At 38.9% G+C, this 23,776-nt stretch overlaps 1 protein-coding gene across 4 annotated transcripts in view; it reads left to right on the plus strand.

Moving 5' to 3' along the window:
- The window catches only part of sorcs2 (sortilin-related VPS10 domain containing receptor 2), a 311,820-nt gene that overhangs the window by 250,540 nt on the left and 37,504 nt on the right, over positions 1–23,776 (plus strand). For all 4 annotated transcript variants that reach the window (XM_028038669.1, XM_028038670.1, XM_028038671.1 and 1 more), the window contains exons 4-7: positions 9,069–9,233; positions 11,825–11,898; positions 13,931–13,995; positions 19,851–19,969. In XM_028038669.1, the coding sequence (XP_027894470.1) occupies positions 9,069–9,233; positions 11,825–11,898; positions 13,931–13,995; positions 19,851–19,969 (423 nt within the window). The remainder of the gene's footprint in view (positions 1–9,068; positions 9,234–11,824; positions 11,899–13,930; positions 13,996–19,850; positions 19,970–23,776) is intronic.

Raw genomic sequence — 23,776 nt, forward strand, 5'->3', positions numbered from 1 at the left:
AAAGGCTTCAGATGTATAACGCATGAGGATGCATCTCGGTAATGGACTTGTGTTGTTGCAAAGGCGCATTAAAACAGAAAGAATTACCAGTACCAGGTTGTAGTTGCAGTCAGGACATCCCTTGATTAAAGATGCAGGACTTTCACACCTCAGCATCACACTGGTGTAACTGTGAGGTGAGAAGAAAATAGAGAGGAGGTGGAGTGCAGGGTGAGACCAGACATGGTCTAGAGATTTCAGATACAACACAGTATTTCTCAATGTCGTTGTATAACAGCGGGTTCTGAGAGTGAGACCCAGTGGCGCGTTCCTGCTCTTTAGACGGTAGTAGATTAATTGAAAACATATTGGGCATGCCCTGAGCAGTGCAACATACTGTCTTTCACAGACGGGACGAGCAGTCTGTGCAGTCTAGCAGTCTGAAAGAATCAAAGACGCGATTCTTTTAGTCCCATTAATGGCTCCCACCCGAGCGCTTTCCAATGCAGAGGCAGGAAGTTTTCAGGCCTGCTTTTATCTGTCACACACAATAGCACCACTGTGCTGCAGGGAAGCAAGAGTTATTACACACAGGACGTCCTTATGACGGAGGAACGTCAGTCCTCTTTCGGTCCCCCCAGTACCGGAGCTATCTGTGAATCTTTACCGTTGTCTCTGTGAGCTCAGTTTAGGTGAACGGCTTGAAGGAGAACTTACAGTTTGACAAGAGTGACGCTTGTTGGCAAATTACGCAACTGCGTGAAGGAGACCCTAGGTGTGAGGTTCTGACGACATCTGCTCCGTCTTCTGGATCATCCCGTGAAGAGGCCTTTTTATTGGCTTGAAGCACAGGTGTGTTGTTGGGGAACACACCTGCTCATGAAATGAACTACGAGTTACTCCCCCCCCCATTTTCAACAGAATGACTTGTTAGGAAGATTACAGAAGTGGAATACAGCAATCGAAGATGCACCTTGTCTTTTTTGAGTTACTTCCTTTCTGAAGATTAAGAATCACACTTCCTTCATTCAGACCCCAGGTGTTCCCATTCTGATAGGGATTCACACCAGCACTTATTAGACCGCTTTAATCGAACTCTAGTCTGTTTGTCTTGAAAGTCCAGTCCATTTTGGGATGTTGAATGCACAATCAAACTGATGCAGACAAAAAAAGCAGACTCTTTTTCACCTACAAACCTACAGTAGATCTTGGTTCCATTGAAGTGAACTCTGGTGTGGTTCGAATGCATATGTGAAGGCGGACCAGAGACTTCTCCCAAAGCAGTAAGTGGAGTATAGCGCAGGTTTCTCTGGGTAAATGCAACCAAAACAAACATGGGAATCTAGCATGACAGTCCAGAGCTACCGGCAGAAATGGCTCGTGGAGTTTTACCAAAGACGAAAGAGAGATCCAACATCCGCTGAAATCTGATGCTACTCCATTTTGTGACAAAGGAAGTTCTGCTCATGTCTTCTTCTGATATTTTTTGTTGTTCCCTACAGTAGTTCGTGGAGCAGCGCCACCACAGGTGAAGATGTATGGAGCAGAACAGATTTTTCAAAGGGTTTCGATCGTCTGACACAATTCAGTGTGAAAGCAAACAGTGCCAGCTGAAAATGGAACAAATGTTGCGACTTTGGTGCCCAATCAAATTGAGTTCACCAGGCTATCTTGCGTGAAAACAGACTTAATGCTCCTCAGTCAGTTCTGGGTCTGCTCAGCAGTCTCCTTCCAGTGTGATGTGTCTAGAAAGCCTCCAGGGGGAGATATCCAGTAGGCGCCTCGATCGTCATCCTGCAGTTCCACTTCAGGCTCCCCACGATTGATAAATCTACGCGCTTTATCTCCAATGCTCATTCCAGTCTCCATATACAGAAAATTCATTTCAGCTCCTCGTATCCAGGTTGTCATCTTTTCAGTCGTGATCCATTTCGCACCACCGTAGATCAGAGTTGGAACGTAGCTGGATCTGTAAATCGAGAGCTTCGCTTGTTGACTCAGCTCTTTCTTCTCCTTTACAGCCAGAGCCCTGATCCATTTCTCCATTGTCCTCTTTCATCCTACATCTCTCTTAAACAAGATCCAAAGATTCATGATCTCTGCTTGAGGCAGTAACTGACTTGCAAAAATGATGAAGTCATTAATTTCCTGGAGAAAGATTCATTTCTTAGCTGTTAGCTCAGGATCTCTGTGATCTCAGCTTTACTATATATATATATATATATATATATATATATATATATATATATATATATATATATATATATATATATATATATAATATTTTTTTTGTCATCTCTTCAGCAATGGGAAGACTGTGGCACACTGGGGAGAGCATAGTCGTCTTGCAAACAGGAGGTCGTGGATTTGATTCCAGCTTCCTCTCCTGCCACATTTCAATATTTGCCTCTGAGCAAGGCACTTACGCCCAATTTGCCTGTACCAATCTGAACATGAGTGTAGGAGGTTTTGAGTGCTACTGGAGGACTGCGGCTCTAGTGAAAAGTGTCTTGATTGGCCTGTGTGACAGAAAAAGTACTTTTTAAAATACGGCTGATTTACCTTAACCAACTCAGTCATTTTAGGCCTGAAATTCCAAAACGTTACCAAAGACTTCTTTCTCTAGAGCTTCACCTTGATCCCCATTTGCAGATTTCAGTGAGCCCATGTCGAACTTCACAAAGTGTGCTAACGCTTCGTCATGCTATGCTTTACAGATTCCTGGTTGATCAGTTGTGTTTCTGTTAACCATAAAATTGCACAAATTGGAATTCCGAAAATAAATTTGCTAAATGGAGACAGGGCAATTTTGACAAAAATTCACATTTTTTCGATACGTTGTTGTGCTAGCTTCTCGGCCGTATTGAGATAACTGTATGTCGCGAAACTGCAATGGGAACACCCTCTTCGCGTCACGTAAGTCACGTGATCAACAGCCAGATGTTACTACTGACGAAAACGACAAAGAAGACGACAGGAAGTGGCAGGAGGATGATGTGTTTATTCTACCGTAGCAGAATATCGACAAAGGTCTGCGCACATTTGTGCACCGTCCTCTCTAGGCGCCAACACCCTCAGATTCAAAGGTCTGATTGTTTTCAGGGTTTTATGCATCTAATTTATGGCCAGTTCATATGCCCGATGGTCTGATCTGTGTGTGGTGGTGTGTGTGCGCACTGATGGAGTAGGATGCTTGTGTTGGAGGATGTCCATCTGCCAGAGGTTAAACTGAGTGATGTCCTTTAAACAGGGACATGCTGACAGAGGCAGGTTGAGCTGATGGATGTTTCTGCTTTTCAGGGACTTAAAGCAAAAACCACAGTGAGATATCTTTCCTCTGAAAGATGTCTCACATCTTTCTTCTGAAAGACTGGTGTGCACAATGAGACTAGTACTGTAAAAAAAGATGAAGCACTGTCTTAAAACAGACCATTTCTGGCACTTGTGCTCGCTAATTTATAAATAGAAGGTATTTTGATCATGTATTAGTGGTTTAAAAATTGAAAATTTTAAATTTGCAGAAATATTTGTTTTGCCTGCAACAATGCTATTTATTAGGAAAAAAAATTTCTAAAAGTCTGCATGGATCTAAAGTAAAAAGACATTTTTCAGCACACAGGTTGAGTCAAACAAGAGCTTTTTTACGTTTAATTGACCTAATTTGTCAAATATTCGGGTAAAAATTGTAAAAAATAAATAAATGAAATCATATTTAAATCTCATTAATTCATGCATGTCAAGCCCGTAAATGACCTCACACCAAATGTAATCTTGCTACAGTAGCAGGTTAGAAAACCTGTGGGACTTGTTAAATACTTTTGCTCAAGGTCCAGAACAGAAATTAGCAAAATAAGCTGACAACAGTGTTTTGTTTTTTCTTTTATGTTGTTTTTGTTGTTTTATACATGCAATGTGTGTGATTTATCTAATGAAGTGCAAACCTTCAATAAAAGGTTTCTACACGAGTAATGTTTGATATTTAAGTAAGAGTCGAGGAAAAATGAAGGTCAGAATAACAGTTTTACGGTTTAAAGATTTGCTAAAGTCTGACATTGATTTTAGCAAATTTTGACTTTACACCATGTTCCAAATTATTATGCAAATTGGATTTAAGTGTCATTAAGATTACAATTTTTGTTGTGATATTAAATTTATAGATGGTATTGTGTGTCAAGGCTCTTTAAATCACTATAATTAATTTCAGAGAGCTGGTTGATTAGTTTGTCTGGTGAGCTCAATTAAAGGAAATCTACATAAGAAGGATGTTCCACTTTATTAAACAGGCCACAGGTTTCAAGCCATATGGGAAAGAGAAAGAATCTCTGCTGATGAAAATCATCAGATAGTATAGTGCCGTATAACAAGATATGAAAACAAGCAGAAACTTTCCAGAAACTCACAAGTTCAATGGATGTAAGAATTGTGCTGTGATATCAAAGAAGGTTCTATGTTAACATGTAACTCGGTCTGTAAGATGTTTTTGATTGAAACAGCTTTTGATCTTAGTGCATGTGACCACTTAATGCTGCACATTCAAAGAATGACCGTTTGCAGTTCTTTATAATCATAAAATGTTTAGAAAATCTGCTGTTCATAATAATTTGGAAAAGTTCATTTTGAGTTTTTTATTTTTGAAAAAAATACTGTTCTCATGGGGAGCTTTGTTCAGGAAAATTTGATTTATACTGTAATAGTTCATGACTTGAAAATTATACTGACCATTATTTGCATTGACCATTTAAGAAAACCTGAGAAAATGTCACTTGCATAATAATTTGGAACAGCGTTTATGTAGAAATAGAATCCATGTGAGGGCGAGTGAGATTTAGTCGCATGCATTTTCTTTTACAGTAATTATCATAAGAGTTTAGCAACACAACTAAATTCTGACCCTGAAGCACTAATCATAACCCGTTCTGCTAAGGTTAATGTGCTACACCGAGATGATAATTAGCCCTGGTTAACGCTAAAGCGCTAACTTAATTCAAATTATATCTGCCCTTGAAAGACTACAACCTTCAAGCATCAATTTAAATTTGACTTAATTTACGTGTTTTATAATTTCCTAAAGTATAGAATTTATGTTTATATCTTTACCCTCTGTGTTGTACTTTGTTCTTCTATATCTTTTGTTAATAAAACTATTGGGGAAAGAAAGAGCGAGAACGGGAGAAGAGCAAATAAAACTTCAGTGTAAACAGTCTTCACCCACCATTGAGTTCATACTCAATAAGAGCATGAGTGTGAACATCTAACTACTTGAAAATAGTCAATTTTATGAGTAAATAACCAAAACTTCAACGCAGATGTGGAACTTTATTCAACTGAAAGTTAACAACAGCCAAGTAAGTTAGCACTCCAAACATCGCACCACAAAAATTCAACAATCCTTATTTGTCCCCAAACCGTGACAAAACGGTGCACGATTCACCACCGTCCTGCTTGCACTTCACAACAACTCATAGGCGTAAGAGCGCTGCTAGCCACAAATAATGATCCGGGTGGGACACGGTGCGCGACATAATAAAACATAATTTAACGAAGCTTCAAGGCAGATACATTTTCCTCGAGGAATTTTAATAATCGAGGTACTGGAATCATTCGAGGAATCGTTTCAGCCCTACTCAATCCATACCTTAGTCCTAAATCTAACCCCTGACCCAAAAACAGTGTTTCCCCTTGTGGGGACCAGGCTTTGGACCCCACAAGGAGCAGTTGGTCCCCACAACGTAGTATGTGTTAGGAAAATGGTCCCCACAAGGTACTATAAATAAATGCACACACATACGCACACACACACCCCCACACACAGACACAGAGCACTTAAGCATTCCAGCCAGAAAGATGTGAGACGTTCTTCACACGCTGCCTAATTGCAGTCATGATGAGAATACCAAAAAGAATTTGCGTCCTCTTAGTCACTGCGTGTGTCTCTAGGCATATAAATTTATTTAATTTCTCTAATATAATATAGAACCAGCATGCGGCTGCAGCTCTACAGTTAAGTGCATTGCAAGTGTGAAGCTTATTTGATGTTGAACCTTTTATCTTAACGGAGAGCAGAAAAGAAGGAGAAGAAGGGGGGAAAAAAACATTTTAAAAGTATTAAATAAACACAACATTAGTTTTGATAAATCTGTCTGCTTTATGATTAAAAGGGATGGAAATGCTGGGCTAACTCCAAATTCATATTTGGCAATGTGCTTTTTTATGTTTAAACATTGCAGTACACGGCTGCCTTTAGTTACTTTGCTTATAAGTGAATGTTATTAGGAAGAAAATAACATTAAAGGATTCTTGGAGACCCATTTTAGTTCTTTTTGTTTTCTGAACAAAGCTCCCATTTTTAACAATGATCCCAAGTTTCAGATTCCTGTAGTCCAAGTGTTTTAGTTGTTTGGTAAAAATTGCAAAGCATACTGATAATTAAATCTCATATAGTCTCTCAACCCAAAAAGCCGGAGGGATAAAGTTCCAAGACAAAAAAATGGTTGTTCTTGTTTTCAATTCCAAAGACCCTCGTAATAATTGATTTCAACAGTTTCACTAATTCAAACAATCAACTTTAGGCAATATTCTATTCTATTCTATTCTATTCTAATTCACAGATAGGCGACCATTAAATGTAGCAGTTGATTTTTTATTATCTTAAAAATCATAAGTTTGCATACATGTCCTCAGTATTTGGTAGGATTGCCTTTGACTGTATATTAAATGTTTTAGGTTTCCTTCATCAGTGTTCTCACAGTAGTTAGCTGAAGTTGTGGTCCATTCCTCCTTACAGGACTGACAGAACCTAAGACAGGTTTGTAGTTCGCCTTGTTTCCAGATGCCTTTTCAGATCTGCCCACAAGATCTCCCTACAACTAAGATCAGAGCTTTGTGATTTGGCACATTGAACTTGTTGTCCTTAAAACAAATCATGATGCCATCTGCTTTATGTAGTGCACCAGGTCCTCTTGGCGCTGCCTCCCCCATACGTCACTGTTGGAATAGTTTCCAACAGTGATCCCTGTTTTTCCTCCAAATGTAACAATGGTCATCATGCCCAAACAGTTCCACTTTGGTTTCATCAGACCACAGGACATGTCTCTGAAAATAAGGGTCTGTGTTTGCGAACTGCAATTTGGTGTTTTGTTCATTCTTTTGAGGTAGAGGCTTGTTCCTTGCCGAACGGCCTTTTAACCCATGTCAGTGTAAGAGGCGTTTCCCTGTGGATAATGATCCTGTCTCACCAGTTTCTCCAGCATCTTCACAAGGTCTTCGGCTTGTGAAGATGTAAAAGACCTTGGTGTCTACCTGCACATTTAAGACACAGAACCTGCCTCCTTCCTGTGCGGTCTGAGGGCTGGACATCGCATCATGTCCATACTTGTGTACAACTGTTTGAACAGAATGTGGTGCCTTCAAGCGTCGGTAAATAGTTGTCATGGGTGATTCAGACTTGTGCAGCTGCACAATTCTCTTCTTGATATCTTGGCTGATTTCTACAGACTTTCCCATTGGGTCAAACAAGAAAGCACAGGGTTCCAGGTTTAGTCTTAAAATACATCCATAGGTCTGCCTCCAACTAACTCAGAAGTTTCCGAAGTCATGATTTAGCTAATTCCAACTGAACTTGCTGATACAACTTCAGCGGTCAGATAAAAAGGTTTGTGTCTTTTTTTTTTTTTAGTTTGGTGAATATAGATTTTCGGTTTTTACTGTGCACGTTGTTGCTAAGAGATGTTACATTTTCACACTCGTAGCCTTAATGACATTTAATCCAAAATGTGACAAAACGACAACCAGATGACATAATCTTTCCCTTCCCAGGTTCCTATCCCTTAAATTTGTCTACGGTTCTTACTTATTTGCAGAAAAGCAGCTCTGGTTCAGTTCGGAGTTTAGAAGTCTTGTGATTGGATGCCTCCTTTTTGTGCCGCACGTCGATATAATCTTGCACGCCAATTGTTCAATCTGATCTACTTGTTGGTGTCTGAATGTTGCTGGGTTAATGAGACTTGTAGTGTAAAGGCATATCGAGTTCCATCCACGTACAACAATCATATTCACTGATTTAAAACCTTTCGAATTGTTTTATGTTAACATACTTCCTTTACTGCTTTGCATTATTTCATCTGACACCGACAGCAAACACACTTTTAATTAAATATGCTCTGGTGTTGCGGATGGAAAGTCTGGATCATAATTTACACCAACAAACTCTCATTGGTCAGCGTCCCGCTGCTCTTATGCTGTGCATGAATGGTCCTGGCTCATTAATTCCTATTGATTTCTGCTATTGGTAGCTTTAAATGGCTCATAACTGTGATTGGTGGTTGGGCAGGTCCTGCTCTGGCCCGTGTTTAGTGCTTTCACTTTGTGAGCTATAAAACTCTAAATAGATAATCAATGCAAGGTCGTCCATCTCTGAAGTTGACTTAAAAAAAAAAGTTTTTGAGGTTTATATAATGGCTGAGTAAATGTAAACGTGAAGTTGCACAATTCATTTGTGTGGGAGAGAATATGCACAACTCTGCTACAGGATATGTAAATAAACATCAACTTTTAGAATGTTTTATATTCACTGTTCAATACTTGCTACATTCATTTAGCATAAGTGCTGCCTCATACTGACGGCTGTGAGTTCCGTGGTGGGAAATCTCATTGTCAGATAAGATATTGTGAATTTATTACCAGGTGCTACAGTTTTTCTTTACAATGCTTGTCGCAGCCTTCCAACTCCCAAAACTGACTTTTTTTCCGAGAAAGGCTGTGGGTGACAACTGGTTTGTTTTTTTGAACACACACAACGATTTGTTGGTCTATGCGTAGCAAAAGAACATTTAAATAAATTATTTTAACTTATATTTTATTTCACAAAGACTGAACAATAAACTAAATAAATGATGCTAAAAAAACATTTAAGTAAAAAAAAAAAAAAAATGTACAAGGTTAATTTTTTTTCTGTTTTGCAATGTTTTCCCAACTTTCTGAGACCACCCCCACAGCGCCCTCTGGAGGCCCCCAATCTGAACATCACCACTGTAGAACATTAGCTCTCCAGGCGTTTGACTTCTGACCTCTCCTTGCCTTCGGTCTTTCAGGTGGTCATGGTGGGCTCGTCCATCAACGAACGAGACCAGATGCTCTTCATCAGCACAGACGAGGGCTCCTCCTTCCAACGGCAGGCGGTCGCCTTCACACCAGAGTCCGTCATCTTCCACCCAAAGGAGGAAGACAAGCTGCTGGCGTACTGCAAGGACGGACGGGTGAGGGACGAGGGACTCTGAGACTTCCCGTTTCAAACACGCCAAGTTTGTCCCCGATTCGAAAATCCGTCTTATTAGCATCTCTGTCATGGACTTGGCAGCTGAGCGTTTGCGACATGGCTGTTCTTGTTCACAGCGTGGCGGGAATGGTGCTAGAACAAGAAAATATGGGCAGCGGACAGACTGGCGCGCTGTTAATTTTCTAACATTTGGACCGATTATATAAACTGCTTCCTTGGGAGACGAACTGAAAGTGAGCAGCACGTATTGAGTCGACAATTATCGTGGAAGTAACTCAGGCGTACCGGGCGTCTCCGAATGCGAGACAATTCGTTGTGTTCTCATGCAACTTCAAAGTCTGGCGTTCTCATTAGAGGGAAATTGTCAGTTACAGTTGGAGCCTTAAAACCGGCTATTTAACAGTGACAGATGTAGGGCAGGGAGGGATCCTTAGGTGGTGCCTAATGAATGTACACACACACACACACACACGCGCGCCCACAGCTAGATAATAATGCGACTTCGTGGCTCTGAAAATGCCTTCAGATGCTGTTTTAGTTCCGTTCTCTTTGTAGCCGGGAGGCATCGCTGTCGCTCGACGACCGCGCCGCACAAGTAGAGACCCGTCTGTGTGAAAGGCTCTGCCCTCGTCTATAATTGAGACCTTGTGTCATGCTGGTTGTGCCTTGTGATATCACAGGCTGACATTTACAGTTTATCGCATTCAATTGTTCTAAGTTCGTAAGAAATGAATTATCGTCGTCGTGTCTTCATTGAGGATAAAGCGAAACCGGAGTTAAAATTATTTTTTTGACGGGTAAAAACTTGACGTATAAAGTCAGATCGCCAATCTTCATCATCATACATATAGTGTGTACAATTTTCACACAATGTAGATTTGACTTATTTAAAGGTATGCAAAGAAAAAAGTGTTTTGTTACAATCATTTTAGGCCTTTTTACTTAAGTCTGGATGACCACAGTCTTCAGTCTGGTGTATTGGTCTAAACTAGCCCTCATTTTGAAGGACAGTCCTGTTTACAGAAACTTCAGTGTCCATTTCATTTGTTGTTTTATTTATTTATTTTTCTATTTATTTTTGATGTTTAAAATGTCTTCCAGTTCCTATGTGAAATGCTCATTAGAAGTTAAAGTTTAGTGATCTTTGAGAGGTTGTACTTGCGTTACAACGCCATCACCAATATATTACTTCAAAGCGGTCTCAAAACTACAATATTGTCGTTTATCACAGTAACTTTTGGGAGAATTTATCGTCCAGCTTGTTATTGTTAGAAGCTACACTCCACAGAAACCGTAAACCACAACTTAAAAGTTGGTGCAAGTGGAATTTAAATGTCTCAGTGCAAAAAAAAAAAAAAAAGTAAAAATCTTAATGGATTTCTTTCAGGCGCTTTCTGCTTCCCGTCGTACAGCAACGTTCCTCCAACTCACCAGCAAGACTCTCTGACCTTTTCTTCAGAGTTATCAAAGACATCCTTACCAGCTCCTTGAACCGCTTCGCTTTACCGGCTTGATTTGGCAGAGGCAGATTCCACTCTGATGCTTTGTAACATGGACTCTTGAGTTAAGATTAAACTCTTAGGAGGAAAGGATTTTGTCCTTTTGGTCACTAGCCATAGCACCCGACCTGCAGTGATAACAGAGACACGAAACAACATATAAATCTGCAGTTTACTCATTAAGCTCAGTCCTTGTGTACTGAGTCTTGCCTACTGGAGTTAAGACTTGGTAAATTTCTGATTTCGCCTCAGAAACATCTGGAAACGTCCCAAACAAGGTCCATCACACCAAACACTTCAGTCTAGACTTCAGCTACCTAGACTGTGAAATAGCTTCTTCCCATTGAAAGCAGCCCTTTTTTCTTTCCACAATGCTTTCCTACTGAGTCCTCTTTACATTTTACATGGGTAAATAAAGTCTAAGTATGCCACAAAAAAGGGTCCAGGCTTCTTGCGCTTTTATACTCAGAGCGTTACATTTTTAACAGGAAGGGCCTTTAGTGACGACATATTTCACAAGGGATAAATCACACACGAGAAATGAGGGTAGGGAAAAAAGGTGAGGTTTAATGAAATGGTAGTAAATCTTTGTCAAAGTCGTGCGATAGAGAGAGGTCTGTGCTCAAATCCTTTTCTGACTTTAATTATATTTTTTTAGATATTGAGGACAGTTTGAAAATCGATAGAATTTCATTATAGCTGCGATCAATGGTTCAACCAACCTGCATATTACTACCAACACACTGTCCTGAGCGTAGTTCAAGAAGTTTCAAACACACACACACACACGCACACACACACACACACACACACAGACACACGCACACACCACACATGCACTTTGCAGTCCTCACCTGTTATGATTAATAATTAACTGAGCTCAATCTTGACTTGGTGAACCATGAAATTCTGTAGCTTGATTGGGTGATTTTTTTTTTTTCATATTCCATCCCATCAATTTAACCTCCATTGTGAGCGATCCATCTGGTAATAAGCTACAGGTTGTGGCCATGATTAAAGCTAAACGCACTAAGTGTTGGGTTTTTCTGTCTCACTGTGTTCTTGTCTCCAGCTTTTCGCTTCAACCGATCTGGGCCGCAAGTGGACTTTACTTCAAGAGAGGGTGACCAAGGACAGAATCTTCTGGTCAGTAACTCTTTATTCTCCTAATAAAAAGGCACAAACATATGCAATAAAAATACAGCACCTTCTATAAATTTAAGATTAAGTATCAGACCTTTACATAAATGATTTGTAATTTTACAATAATGTAGGAGCCCAGGTAGATTATTCGCGTCACACATGTCGACCATTAACTGAGAATGTGTCTGCTTCTCAAGTTAAAAATAAAAGAACTGTAGTGGTATCCAAAATTCAATGGAGTGTTATTAACACTTTTAAAAGAAATATTTTTTTTAAAAATCATTTCAGAAGGATTTAATTAATTTGTCAATGCTTTTTAAGATAAAATGACAAGAAAGCAGCAGAAAATGAAGTCTCAAATTGCCAAGGTTGCAACTTTTCCAATCTTTCTGAAAATTATGTTGACAAAATACACAAGCCTGTTTTATTTTCTGCTTAAGAAAAAGCTCTTTTAAAAAAAGAAGTTTTTTATTATTGACAGGAAACTGGAGAGTGTTTTGGTCAGGCGATGCATCGTTCCCTTTAGTTACAGCTGATCTGAAAAATACCCAGTTTCAACATAAAATGATTGTAATTAATGTCTCAGTGTTATTTCACAGCATTAAATGAGCCCTGATTAAGGCAAAGACATAACAGATCAAATACAATTTATTCGTGAAGACCCATTTGATCTGATGTTTTTCTTCTTTCAATCCACCCTTATACGTTAATAATTGCTCTTAATTTGTCTATATAAGAAAAGTAATAATGTTTGAACTTTCCATTAAATCACAGAGTTCTAATCAAAGGTGCTGCTGATTTTACAGATCACCAAAGGGCGCAAAGAATCACACTAAAACTGTATTTAGCTCTGAGTGTTTCAGAATGAAATGGAAGCTTCCTATTTTGCACTTTCCCTTAAACTAAAGCTTTATTTATTTACTCAGGCACCTTGTGGGGATTGAAGGCAGTTCACCAGCATGCTTTGATGTCCTTATTTATGACTCAGTTTATTTATTTCTTATGTATTCTGCTGGGATGACATTGTCCTTTTAATTCCATATTTTCTACTGAGATTATACATTTTTAAAATGTCTTTATTCAAGCTCATTGTTATTTATTGTTGAGTGTTTTTATTCTTTTTATTTTTATTATTGTTTTTTGTGCTATGCTGAGACAAATAATTAACCCCCCCCTCTCTCTTTCCAGTAATAACTAATGTCTTATCTAGCTGTCTAGCTAGCTACATTTGAATCAGCTTCTCCTAGCTAGCTATAAAGCTAGCCAGGGTCATTAAGAATTACTTATAAGAACCTTCAATAGAACAGGGTTTTAACTATTTTAAGACAAATACGAAAACAAACCTGTCTTTAGTGTCTTATGTTAGATTTATGCTATTTGCATGGTTAGCATTGATAGCTCTAAACAGCAGTGTGTTTTCCCTACGTATTTAACTCGCTGATTTCCAAAATACTGCCAACAATTCCAAATCTACCATAACAGACAGAAGTTGAAAACCTAAAGGTATAAAACAGCGCTACGTTGCTGCTATACCTACAGCTCGGCTAATGTTTGCCGAATCAGCTAAGATCCAAGTTGCTTCTTTAGCAGTTCATCAAAAAATCCCCAAGGTGAGAACAAGTTGATGTTTTGTAGCAGGTGGCTCCTTTTTATGCCTGAAACAATCAGACCAAAAACAAAACAAAAAGAACTAATAAGCAAAAGTTTGGTTCTTTGTTGTAGCATCCTAAATGAAAAACTGATGTGTAGAAAGTATAGCTATATTTCTAAAAGCCAGTTACACATGATCTGCTAAACTATCGCTATACCTAAATCATTCATTTTGTTAGCTTCTTTCAATAACAACCTCCACACCAAAGAGTGGAGTTAATGTGACCTGGTATTGCGTCAGTATTCACCGGTCTGGAAAAAATCTGACTTTGATAAATCTCTGATGCACTACTGCGCGTACATAAAGTATTTGAATGAAGATCTATTATCAAACCAAACGATCAGAAACATTTCATAATAATGGAAAACCTCTGTGTGTTTTTAGGTCTGTGTCTGGTGTGGATTTGGATCCTGATCTGGTGCACATGGAAATGCAAGATTCAAGTGGAGGTACTGTGATGATTCTTTTATTTATTAGTGTGTCAATGTCAAAGAAACCAATGCGTCATTTCCACTTAGTGGTACATCACAGGTTCACGTGTTCCAGTGCGCCTTTTTGTGGGTTTAATTGTAAAAGCGGCTTTTGCAACCAAACCATGCCTCACAATTCCTTCAGTTGTAGCTTCACAGGGAAATAGTTTAGGGATAGTAAGATAACGGTGGAGCTTCTGGCGTCACACAACGCTCTCCGTTGATTGGAGGACACAAAAACATCACTGCTTACGATGTTTTTGTGAGACATGGTGGATCTTTTATAGCTTATTGATCGGGCGTTTCTGCCTCTCCAATGAAAGACCAACTGGCAGTGGAAACACTCTCCTCCTTTCAATGTCTAAACATTCAGGTCCCGTCTATGCCGCCACGACAAGAACAAACTCTTTCAGATGCTCTAGTGTGCGAGGAAAATGTGTGTTTGGTTGAGGAAAAAAGCAGAATCTTTAAAAACATTTCTGAAAAAATATTGACAAATACGAATCAAGGACAAATTTTTGAGAAGCCCCAATACGACAGATTACAAACGTGCCAGAAGAAATAACGTAACCCTGTGAATAAAAACATAAGTTGCACTGATTTTTTTAATTATTTTTTTCTTATGTATGTATAAAACCTTGTAGCCATGACGATGACAATGGTGTCTTAAATTTCTCCCACGGCGTGGGCATTTTGATATTTCTCCTTGGAAATCCTACTGATCAGGTAGGTGAGAACATTTTTTTCTTGGACAAAATAGCATCTCAAAAGAAAGGCAGCAGAGTACAAGGGGCTCAAACGTACCTCCTCAGAGATCAATTCCTCCACAAAATGAAGGTTTTACCGAAATGCACACAATAAAACTAATTCATACAAAATCTATACGAAAAAGTGTTTGCTTCATTTCTTCACACTTAGACCCAAAAAATAAAGTTTGCAGACACGCCAGCATACAGTTGGTATGATGTGAATAGTACCAACTACCTTGGATTCATTACCTTAGTTTACTTTTTTTTTAATCCCTGTGGATGTTCTCAGTTCCCAAAACTGTGGTGAGTTATTCTCTCCTCCAACCACCAAGTCAATTGTTCAGTACAGCTACTAGAAACGATAAGTGATCATAAATGTTGTACTTAGTGAGTTGGTGAATGGATGTGGGAGGCATTGTAAAGATTGTAAATGTCCACTTGTGTTTATACATTACTTAAATAACCCTCCAGCTATAAGTGAGGGTTCATTGTGAATGACGGTCAAAGGGCGTGAAAAACCTTTTTTTTAAATGAATACCGCTTACTGTTTCTTCATGAAACTGCCCTGTAGAATAAAAAAAGAAAAAAAAAGCCGAACCTCTTGAGGAGAGTGCTGTGAAATCTGTCGGCCTGAACAGGGACCGCCTGTCTTCGGCGAGTGAGAAGAGGAAAGGGACGTCTGTGCGGGCCGGGTGCCCAGGCATGGGAGCGCTTCCTGGGGCTACGGGCGGCGCCACATGCTCCTCCTGCCTCTCTCTTTTTCGGTGCCCAGATAGAAGCCGAGTCAAAGCGGGGCCGGGGCAACCAGGCGTGCAAAACCATTCTGTTCAGTCCACCCCTCGTCACACGCGGCGCCGCCGAGGTTAAACGGCGAGTGACAGCGAAGGACGCAGAGTCGAGGGGATCCATGTGAGACGAGGAACGGCGGCCTCTCGTTGCTCTGGGCCTCCGGCCGGCGAGAGGGTACGGGACTCCAGAAAAGATCCGCGCCGATTGATTGATGGATGAGCCATGTGTGCAACGGGGGCTCACAGGGAGAATAACCGTGTGTGTGTGTGTGTATGTGTGTGTCATTAGGGAGACAGATGTGCAGGGAAGCATGTGTAGATACATACAGGCCTGGAAACATCGACTGATACAGAGATGCCTACACAAACACACATTTCCCTCAAGTCTAAATATTCAAACAACCAGTTTATTAGACCAAAAAAAAATCTAAAATCCTGTTTACTTGTCGTCTTGCAGTTTTCCTAGGGATAATACCTCAGTTGCTTTGGGGAAGAACAAATATGCGCGCTTGCAGATGTGAAAGGACAGCTAAAAAAGGCATGAGGAAGTGCACAAGCCACTAGCCGGAAATGAACACTTAGCCCGCCGTAATAGTTTTTTAATGAGTTCCTCGCCATATGCTGCTTTGATTAAATGTCTGGGCTTTTCAATAAATTAGCCACTCCATTTGTTACAGCGGACACCTCTCCAGTGTCTCAGGGGGGCGTTGGTGGGGGAGGGCAGGGTACAGTGCCAATAAAGAGGGCTGACTAGGTGATGCAATGTAGACTTTTTTCATCCCGGAGCTAATGTCATTACTCTGATTGTCCTTTCTTCTCCTTTTATTCCTCTGAGAAACAATGCTGTCACACAATATAAGATGTCACCGTTAAAGTATACATTCCCTTAAAGGAGGAGGTCGGAGGACCAAAGAGAAACTTCCAGAAAAAAGGCTGTTTGAAACCGTACCAAGAAAGACGTTGTAATACCTACAATCCACCAGCAGGTGGAGATAATGCTGACATTAAGTACTAACATCATGTAGCAATGATTCTGAATTGCTACATTATTGCGAGGCTAGCTATTTCGCGGCTAAAAATTCTTCCAAAAAGAATGCAGGTTGTGTTTTCTTTTACGCTGTTTAGCGTGTTATTAACTTGTTCAGCTTATATGTCAAGTAGCAGTGAAACCGTAAACCATAGAAGAGTGGACGCTGCCTTGGCTTTCATGTCTTGGTAACGAGACATGAAAGCTATCAAGATATCCGTGAGATATCCGCCATTTTGTGAGTGACAAAATCTTTGCCAACGGGCTCTTTGCACCTGCTGCACTGACGTCACAACCGCATGCGCAAATGCGGCTCTCTTTTTTCCGCTTTGAGTTACCATGACAGCTAGAAAAGACAAAGTCTTATTTCAGACGCAAATAAAACAATACTATGAACATTGCTGTCTTCCTAATATAATGGGCTTTTAAGTTTTCATGGATTTCCAAACGATCCTGAATTAAGAAGACGGTGGCTTGTAAATATTTGTCGCTACCAGTTAAAGCTAACGCCGCACAGCAAAGTTTACAGCCTTCACTTCACTCTGGATCAGCTTCTTCAGCCTAAAGAAGAAGGTAAAGGAGCCTCCTGTGTTATTTCCATGGAAACACTTCTGTATTCAGCCTGAAAGAGAGTTTATGGGAACGAGAGAGCAGACCAGAGCCAGACAACCGAGCTACTGATCCGCCTGTACAAACCGCTGTAAACACCGTCCTGCTTCACAAGAAACATGCAAAACTAATAAAGCGAAATAACACGGAGATCTTAAGGAATACGGCCATATTTTTCTAAAAGCAACAACTGAACCTGAACAGTCAGCTGAACTAGAACTCAGACACCAGAGCTGCTCTACTGTTAAGCTCTGGGCTTGTTGTTCCTCAGGCTTCAGAAGCAAAAAGCCTGAACCGTAAAATCCCCGTTACTTGGTCTCTGACACTAACGACAATAAACCCACGTAATATACTTGAACATAAGGTAAAAACATTGTCCGTTAATGAATGATGAAAAATGTTTAGATACTTAAATAGCACATTTTTACAAGAAAAATGTCTAGCATAAGCTAAAGCTAATGTTAGCCACAAAGTTTAAAGAAAGTAAAACTCACCTTCGTATCTGTGTATAAAGAGGCGAACATGTTAAAACCTTTCTCCAGCTTATTGTCGGGGCTTCTGATCCATGTACATCATTAATTATTACCTTGGACAAGCCCTGCAAACACCCAGTGTATAGAGACTTTTTCAATAGATCGGAAACGATTGAGCCGCTTTTCCCCGAACGCGGAAGCTGAGGTGCAAAGAGCCCATACGAGTCAGATTGAGAAGAATTTCCCAAAGAAAGATAATTAACATTCAGCACATTTTGATGACGTTATAATATTTTATGCACAATAATATCGTAACAGAAAAAAACTCATTTTAGTAAAAAATAATGTCCTATCTGAGATAGATTATCTCCAAAAATAGAGTAAAACCAAGCTAACTAGTCTGTAATCTACCGTTTGTCCCCCCCTGCATATATTCACTTATTGTCAAATGCAAAACAGTATATGCTGCTCACTCAGCAAATCGAAAATAACGTTTGTTTGTCTCTGATGGATTTTTGGTTAATATATGTTTCACTTTTACTTTCTCAAGTAAGAGATGTGATAATTCGTAGCAATATTACTCAATAAAGGTAAAAGTATGATGGAGTAAAACTACTTTTTTTTTTTTTTTCCAAAGTTACTCAACTACCAAAACCACCTCTTCTTCTATGTAATAATTTTTTTCACAATCTCTGGAGATTAAGTTTACAAAAATTACTCCAGGAAGGGTTGTTCTTAAAAATCCACTCTGGAAAGCCATTTTAAACATCTCATTTTCGTTCTTAGTGCTGTGTTTCAATGTGGACAGCAGGGGGAGCTACACAAAGTCTGTTTGGCACAAAGTCTATGGTTCTGCAATATAGGAGTCATGTATGAAAACACACATCTGACTCATGAACACCTGGAGGCAGCTTAAAGAAAGGTTCATCACCCCGAAGCAAATTCAATTTGGCTTACATATGTACAGAAATTACATGTGAGACCAACAATTTAAAACTGACAACATAAAGTTACAAGAATGTTTGTAACTTTGATATAAAAAGACTCCTATCAGTGGCTGAATGTGTTAAAAGCTTCCTCCCACTGCAGAGGCTGGAAATCCAGACTCATCCGTTCCATTGAAATGTTACATTTTACATGTACTCCAAACCTCACACCTGTGTGGGTGCATGAAGACTTAGAATGGGATAGTGTGCTGTTTTTGTGTGTGTGTGTTATTATAATTTTTTTCTCTGCTACCAGCTTGCTGCAGCCTCTGTGTAGGATAATGTGTTGATATTGCTGATGCATCTGCTGGATTGAAATTCAGCAGTGGGTGAGCTCTGCAACAGGTGCTAACCTCGCTGTGTCTGTCTGTGAGGATCAGCTCCCCCGCCCCGGCCATTTGGACGCCAGATTTCCATGGAGAAGCTGTCAGATCTTATGGTGTTTGGACAAAAGAGATGTCTCAATTTCTTGTCTTTTCCAACACTAACACACTTTCATTTTTGCGTCCCGCTGTGTGCAGCCTCCTCTGCTTTTCATGTGGCAGGTTTACAGTGAAAGATGAAGTTTTACTACTATTCCTTCATCTTTGTTTTGCTTTTTTTACATCACTTAAATGGCTACTTGTGGGGCATCTAGAGTTTGTTTTATGTTTTAAATATCAAAAATGTGCAAATACCCCCTTTAAAATTCTTATAACTGCCTATTTTAATAGTTAAACACCAAACACACCTTAATATGCGTTAATGCGCTCAGTGGAAACTGCCTTAGCACAAAGGCAAACATTTTCTGTCTTTCTTGGGAGTACAGCCAATCGACTGTAAGATAAACGAGTGGCGCTTTTCGATTGGATGCGCTGAAAATGCCAGCCAATGCAATTTTTTCATTAATACAAAAAAGTATTAAAATCCAGAGTGGATTTTTAAGAATAACAATTATTCATGGAAGTTTCCATGAATAATTTGGATTTTTGTTTCACAGAAGAATCAGCAAATTGCTGAATCCACAAATACAGTGAACAGTGAATCGGAAAGTCTTAATCGCTATGGAATACCCAATAATAATAATAATAATAATAATAATAATAATAATAATAATAATGGTTGGCTAAATATTCAAAATAGACATAGAAAGGACAGAGAGTTGTTTTTATTTTTAAATGGTAACCAATGTTTCCTCCCTGTTCCTTCGTGTCTCTCCGCAGGCCACCTCTACGTCACCTGCCTCATCCAGAACTGTTCGGACAAAATGCTGACCGCCCAGTTTCTGGGTAGAATTGATCACAATTCGCTGCTGGTGCAAGACGACTACATATTTGTAAAGGTAATTATGACCACTGCAGGATTGGTCTATAACAAGACATGTTTTTCATTTTATAAGTGAAATATTTACCCAGGGGATCTAGTAGCTTTGTCATCAATATTAAGGAATTGTTGACGTAAAAAAAAAGCTTGTACTTCTTGCTAAAAAGTTACTCGTAAGATAGTTGGGTCTTATTTTAAGCGTACCAAGATATTTGCACTGGAAACTAGAGCTAAAACACTTGGTAAGATTTTATTTTCTCTCAGTTATAGCAGCATTGCCTGTGTTGATTTTACTAAGAAACTAATATGAATGTAGGCATCTTTGTTTCAAATAACATCTTTTTAAAAAAGCACCTCCTAAATGCTGATGCGACGCATCGAACAAGGCGTGTATTTATTTTACTAGTAACTGTGTTTGCCTTCAGAGTTAAGCCTTTAACTTTCAGACAGTTTTTCTCTAGATAAATTCTTCCTGGTCAGATAACTCTTTATGCACTGCGGTGTGCATAAAATCGAAAAAGAATCGCTATTCTGGGATTGTGTGCTGAATTAATTTCCTCTGTAATAGACTTGCCATGCAGTACAGTATACTAAAGCATGCAAAGTCCGATAAGTGAATCCCATTTGCATGCGATAACAGGAAGATATACATGTGGCACGGCAGAGCGGAGTCCTTGTAATGAGATGAATTAGTCATATACTGTTGGGTTTGTGTGTGTGTCGCGTCGTATGTGGATGAATACGTGTGAATGGTCATGTATAGTTATTCTTCAGGAATTCACCCAGTTCTTCCAGTATCACTCACCCACCGCCACCATATTAATGGATACGTGCAGGTAAAACGGAGCTCACTGACACTTGGGAGCTGAGAAAACAAGTTATTAAATGTGTCCTTTAAATTCTCCTAAAGAAAAATAATAATTCTGAACAGATTTAAAAATGTAGTCAAAAGAAAGCAATGCTATATTTTGTTTCGGTGCAAAATGTAGCATCAGAACACCATATTTTAGTAAGTGTTGCACGTCCTCTGCTACTTCCTTTGGAATACTTTTGATTTTTATGGACATTTTAACGATACAAGCTCCACAACTGAATCACATCTGATTTAGTAAAGAAATTCCAATCAGGTTTTAGTAGGAGGTGTTCCACAGTCGGTGCTTCTACATCCAAACTAACGTTTTTGAGGCCGATTCAATGACATGTAGCTGTTTTTTCCCCCCTATCAACCGGTGTACTTTTTTGTGTGTTGTATTTGTTGTTTTGAGCCTTCTTCAGTTTTTATCCTGGTTAAAAAAAAAAGGTATGTCAAGTAACCAAACTCTGGGAAGCATGGTGCCTGAATTCTGTTAGATTTTTAATCAACATTGGATAAATTTGACCACAGGGTTATGAATGATAAACTTAATAACTTTACTTGATGGTCTGCAACAGTTTTAAAATGCTTACATCTTACCGGTCTGGAAGGAAAGTGAAGCATTCCCGCAAATCTGTTTACATTTGACTTAGCAGACCTGATGCGCCGGGTTCATCCAGGTGCAGTATTGGGACCTGTGAAGTTCCAATATAGAAACTATAGTAAATAAAAACCATGAAAGCTGCTTGTTTCCTTGTAAACATGTGTAGTTTTGACTTGGTATTCCTCAGTCATTACTCTAAACTGTTAGCAGGGCCCCTATTTCATATTTTTCATGAAAAAGAACTTGATTATATCTGGTTACAAGGTCAATATACAATCCATTTTGCATCTCTCGCTGTGACCTTCAGCGCTTTGAAGAAACAAGCTCCTTATGTCTAAGAACAATCGTGTAATTATGCCGCATTGATTAAGATCAACAAGCAAGAACTCTGTGATTTCCTTAGTTTACCTCTTTACTCCTTTCATGATGCCGTTTGATTTTTTAAAACTTACTGGAGATTTTTCTTTTTACACAGAGTTAATTAAATTCTGGAGGTTTTTAATGTTGCTTTTCTGTTTGTTGAGTTATTTTTATTACTTCTAGCCTAACCTCGTTGTGTTACATTTTTTGCTTTGTGATTGTGTATACAATAGTGCCATATAATTAACAATTACTTGCCTTAATGAACAGAAAAACCGGAGCAACAAAGGAGCCCAAGACGCTTAATTAGCCTCCAGATTATTTTATTTGATTAAGTAAAAAAACAAAAAGTTGCATCACAGCTAACATCTGTTTTAGTTACAACACAATATGAATGTAACTCACAGAACAGCCTTTTAGTATTAAATGCCGATCACAAATATTCATAGGCACGTGCGAAACATCATATGAATTATGTACATTGTGTTATACTCTTAAGAAGTAACTTTAAAGAAGGCCCTGAACTACATTATGTGAATTTTTGTTTGTTCTTAGACTGAACACTTTATTCTTATATTATGGAAACACATATGAATAAAAATGTTTTACCTTAAAGAATAGATTAAAGAAAAGAAACCAAGTCATTTACTTAACCCTCAAAACTTTCCACACTATTATATTTATAATCCTTTCTCTCAGAAACGAAAGTTCAAAAAAATTGACTTAAAACTATCATAAAAGTCAATTTTCAGGTATGAATTAAATCGATGCTGAAAAGCTTCAAAACAGAACAATTTATAATTACAAGTTAAACATTGGAGACTCATAAATGTATGTTCTGTGTAAAAAAACAAAACAAAACCTTATTATAAAGAGTGGAGTTTATGAGATAAAATAAGTGCATTTTACTGTGCCAGTGTACTGTAAAAAACTAGGACAGTTTTTACAGTACACAGGACAATATGAAAGCATAGGTTTTCATAATCTTACTGTCGTGGCTTGCTGTTATATAACAGAATCAAATACAGCAAGAGAAAATACTATTAATCTACTTCTGCTAAGATATAGACGAGTAAAACACAAATATCCTCTCAGAAGCCGAGAATTAAGTCTAGTTACACTTAATTGTTCCACTTCTCTTCAGAAATTCAGTTAGTATCTCTTTTCTTTAGCCGATTCTGTTTTAAAAAGTCGGTCGGTTTCATCACTTTTTCTTTTCTTTTTTTTTGTCAAATCGCTTGTTAGCATTTAAACACATTCCCATGCTCGCCTGCCCTTGTCAATCAAAGCCGACGCCTCTCAGCTCAACTCCTGAACGAGCTGACAAAAATTCAGATTTGCTCAAACAAGAGTGGAAAGAAACGGAAATAAATTCCCCCTCTGCAGATGCTTTCAAAAGCAATTAATTATCCATCAGATTCAGAAAGGATTTTAAAAGATTTACTATTAGCTAAAAAAAAATAAAAGAAGATGACCGGCGATGTACAAAAAGTGCAGTGGTAGGCGAACCTCTCGTGTTAGATTTCCGATGTTCGGCTTCAGTGTGCCGTCGATCTCAGGCTTTTATGAAGATTCCTCTGCAGCTGTGTTGGTGAAGTCGGGTTCAGCTGGAGGGCAGCGCGACTCGCATTTTGTGGAAATCTCTGCAATGTGAGGCAGTTTCTTTGAATTGACCTCACAACATGTGTGAGCCACTAATGAGAAATAGTGACTCCTGCTTGACCAGTGAGTTGCACAAGGGCTGATGCTCACTATCTTCTTCTTTTTTATTTCCAAAGACAAAAAATGACTTTAAACTTCAGCCTAAACGTACATTTATGTGTTTTTATATCCAAATTGTCTCTTTTCTTTGTCAAGTTTTTACGTTTTCAATCTTAAAGTAAGTTTCCATTTAATGGAACTTACTATTAGTAAGCTTTACGGAGCACCTCTACAGAATACCGAGTTTTTTAAAGTCTATCTTTAAAAGAAAGTAAATTAAGAAAGTCCTATGTTATCAGATATAATGT

The sequence above is a fragment of the Xiphophorus couchianus genome, chromosome 14 (assembly GCF_001444195.1).
Source record: "Xiphophorus couchianus chromosome 14, X_couchianus-1.0, whole genome shotgun sequence".
In the NCBI taxonomy this organism is placed as follows: domain Eukaryota; kingdom Metazoa; phylum Chordata; class Actinopteri; order Cyprinodontiformes; family Poeciliidae; genus Xiphophorus; species Xiphophorus couchianus.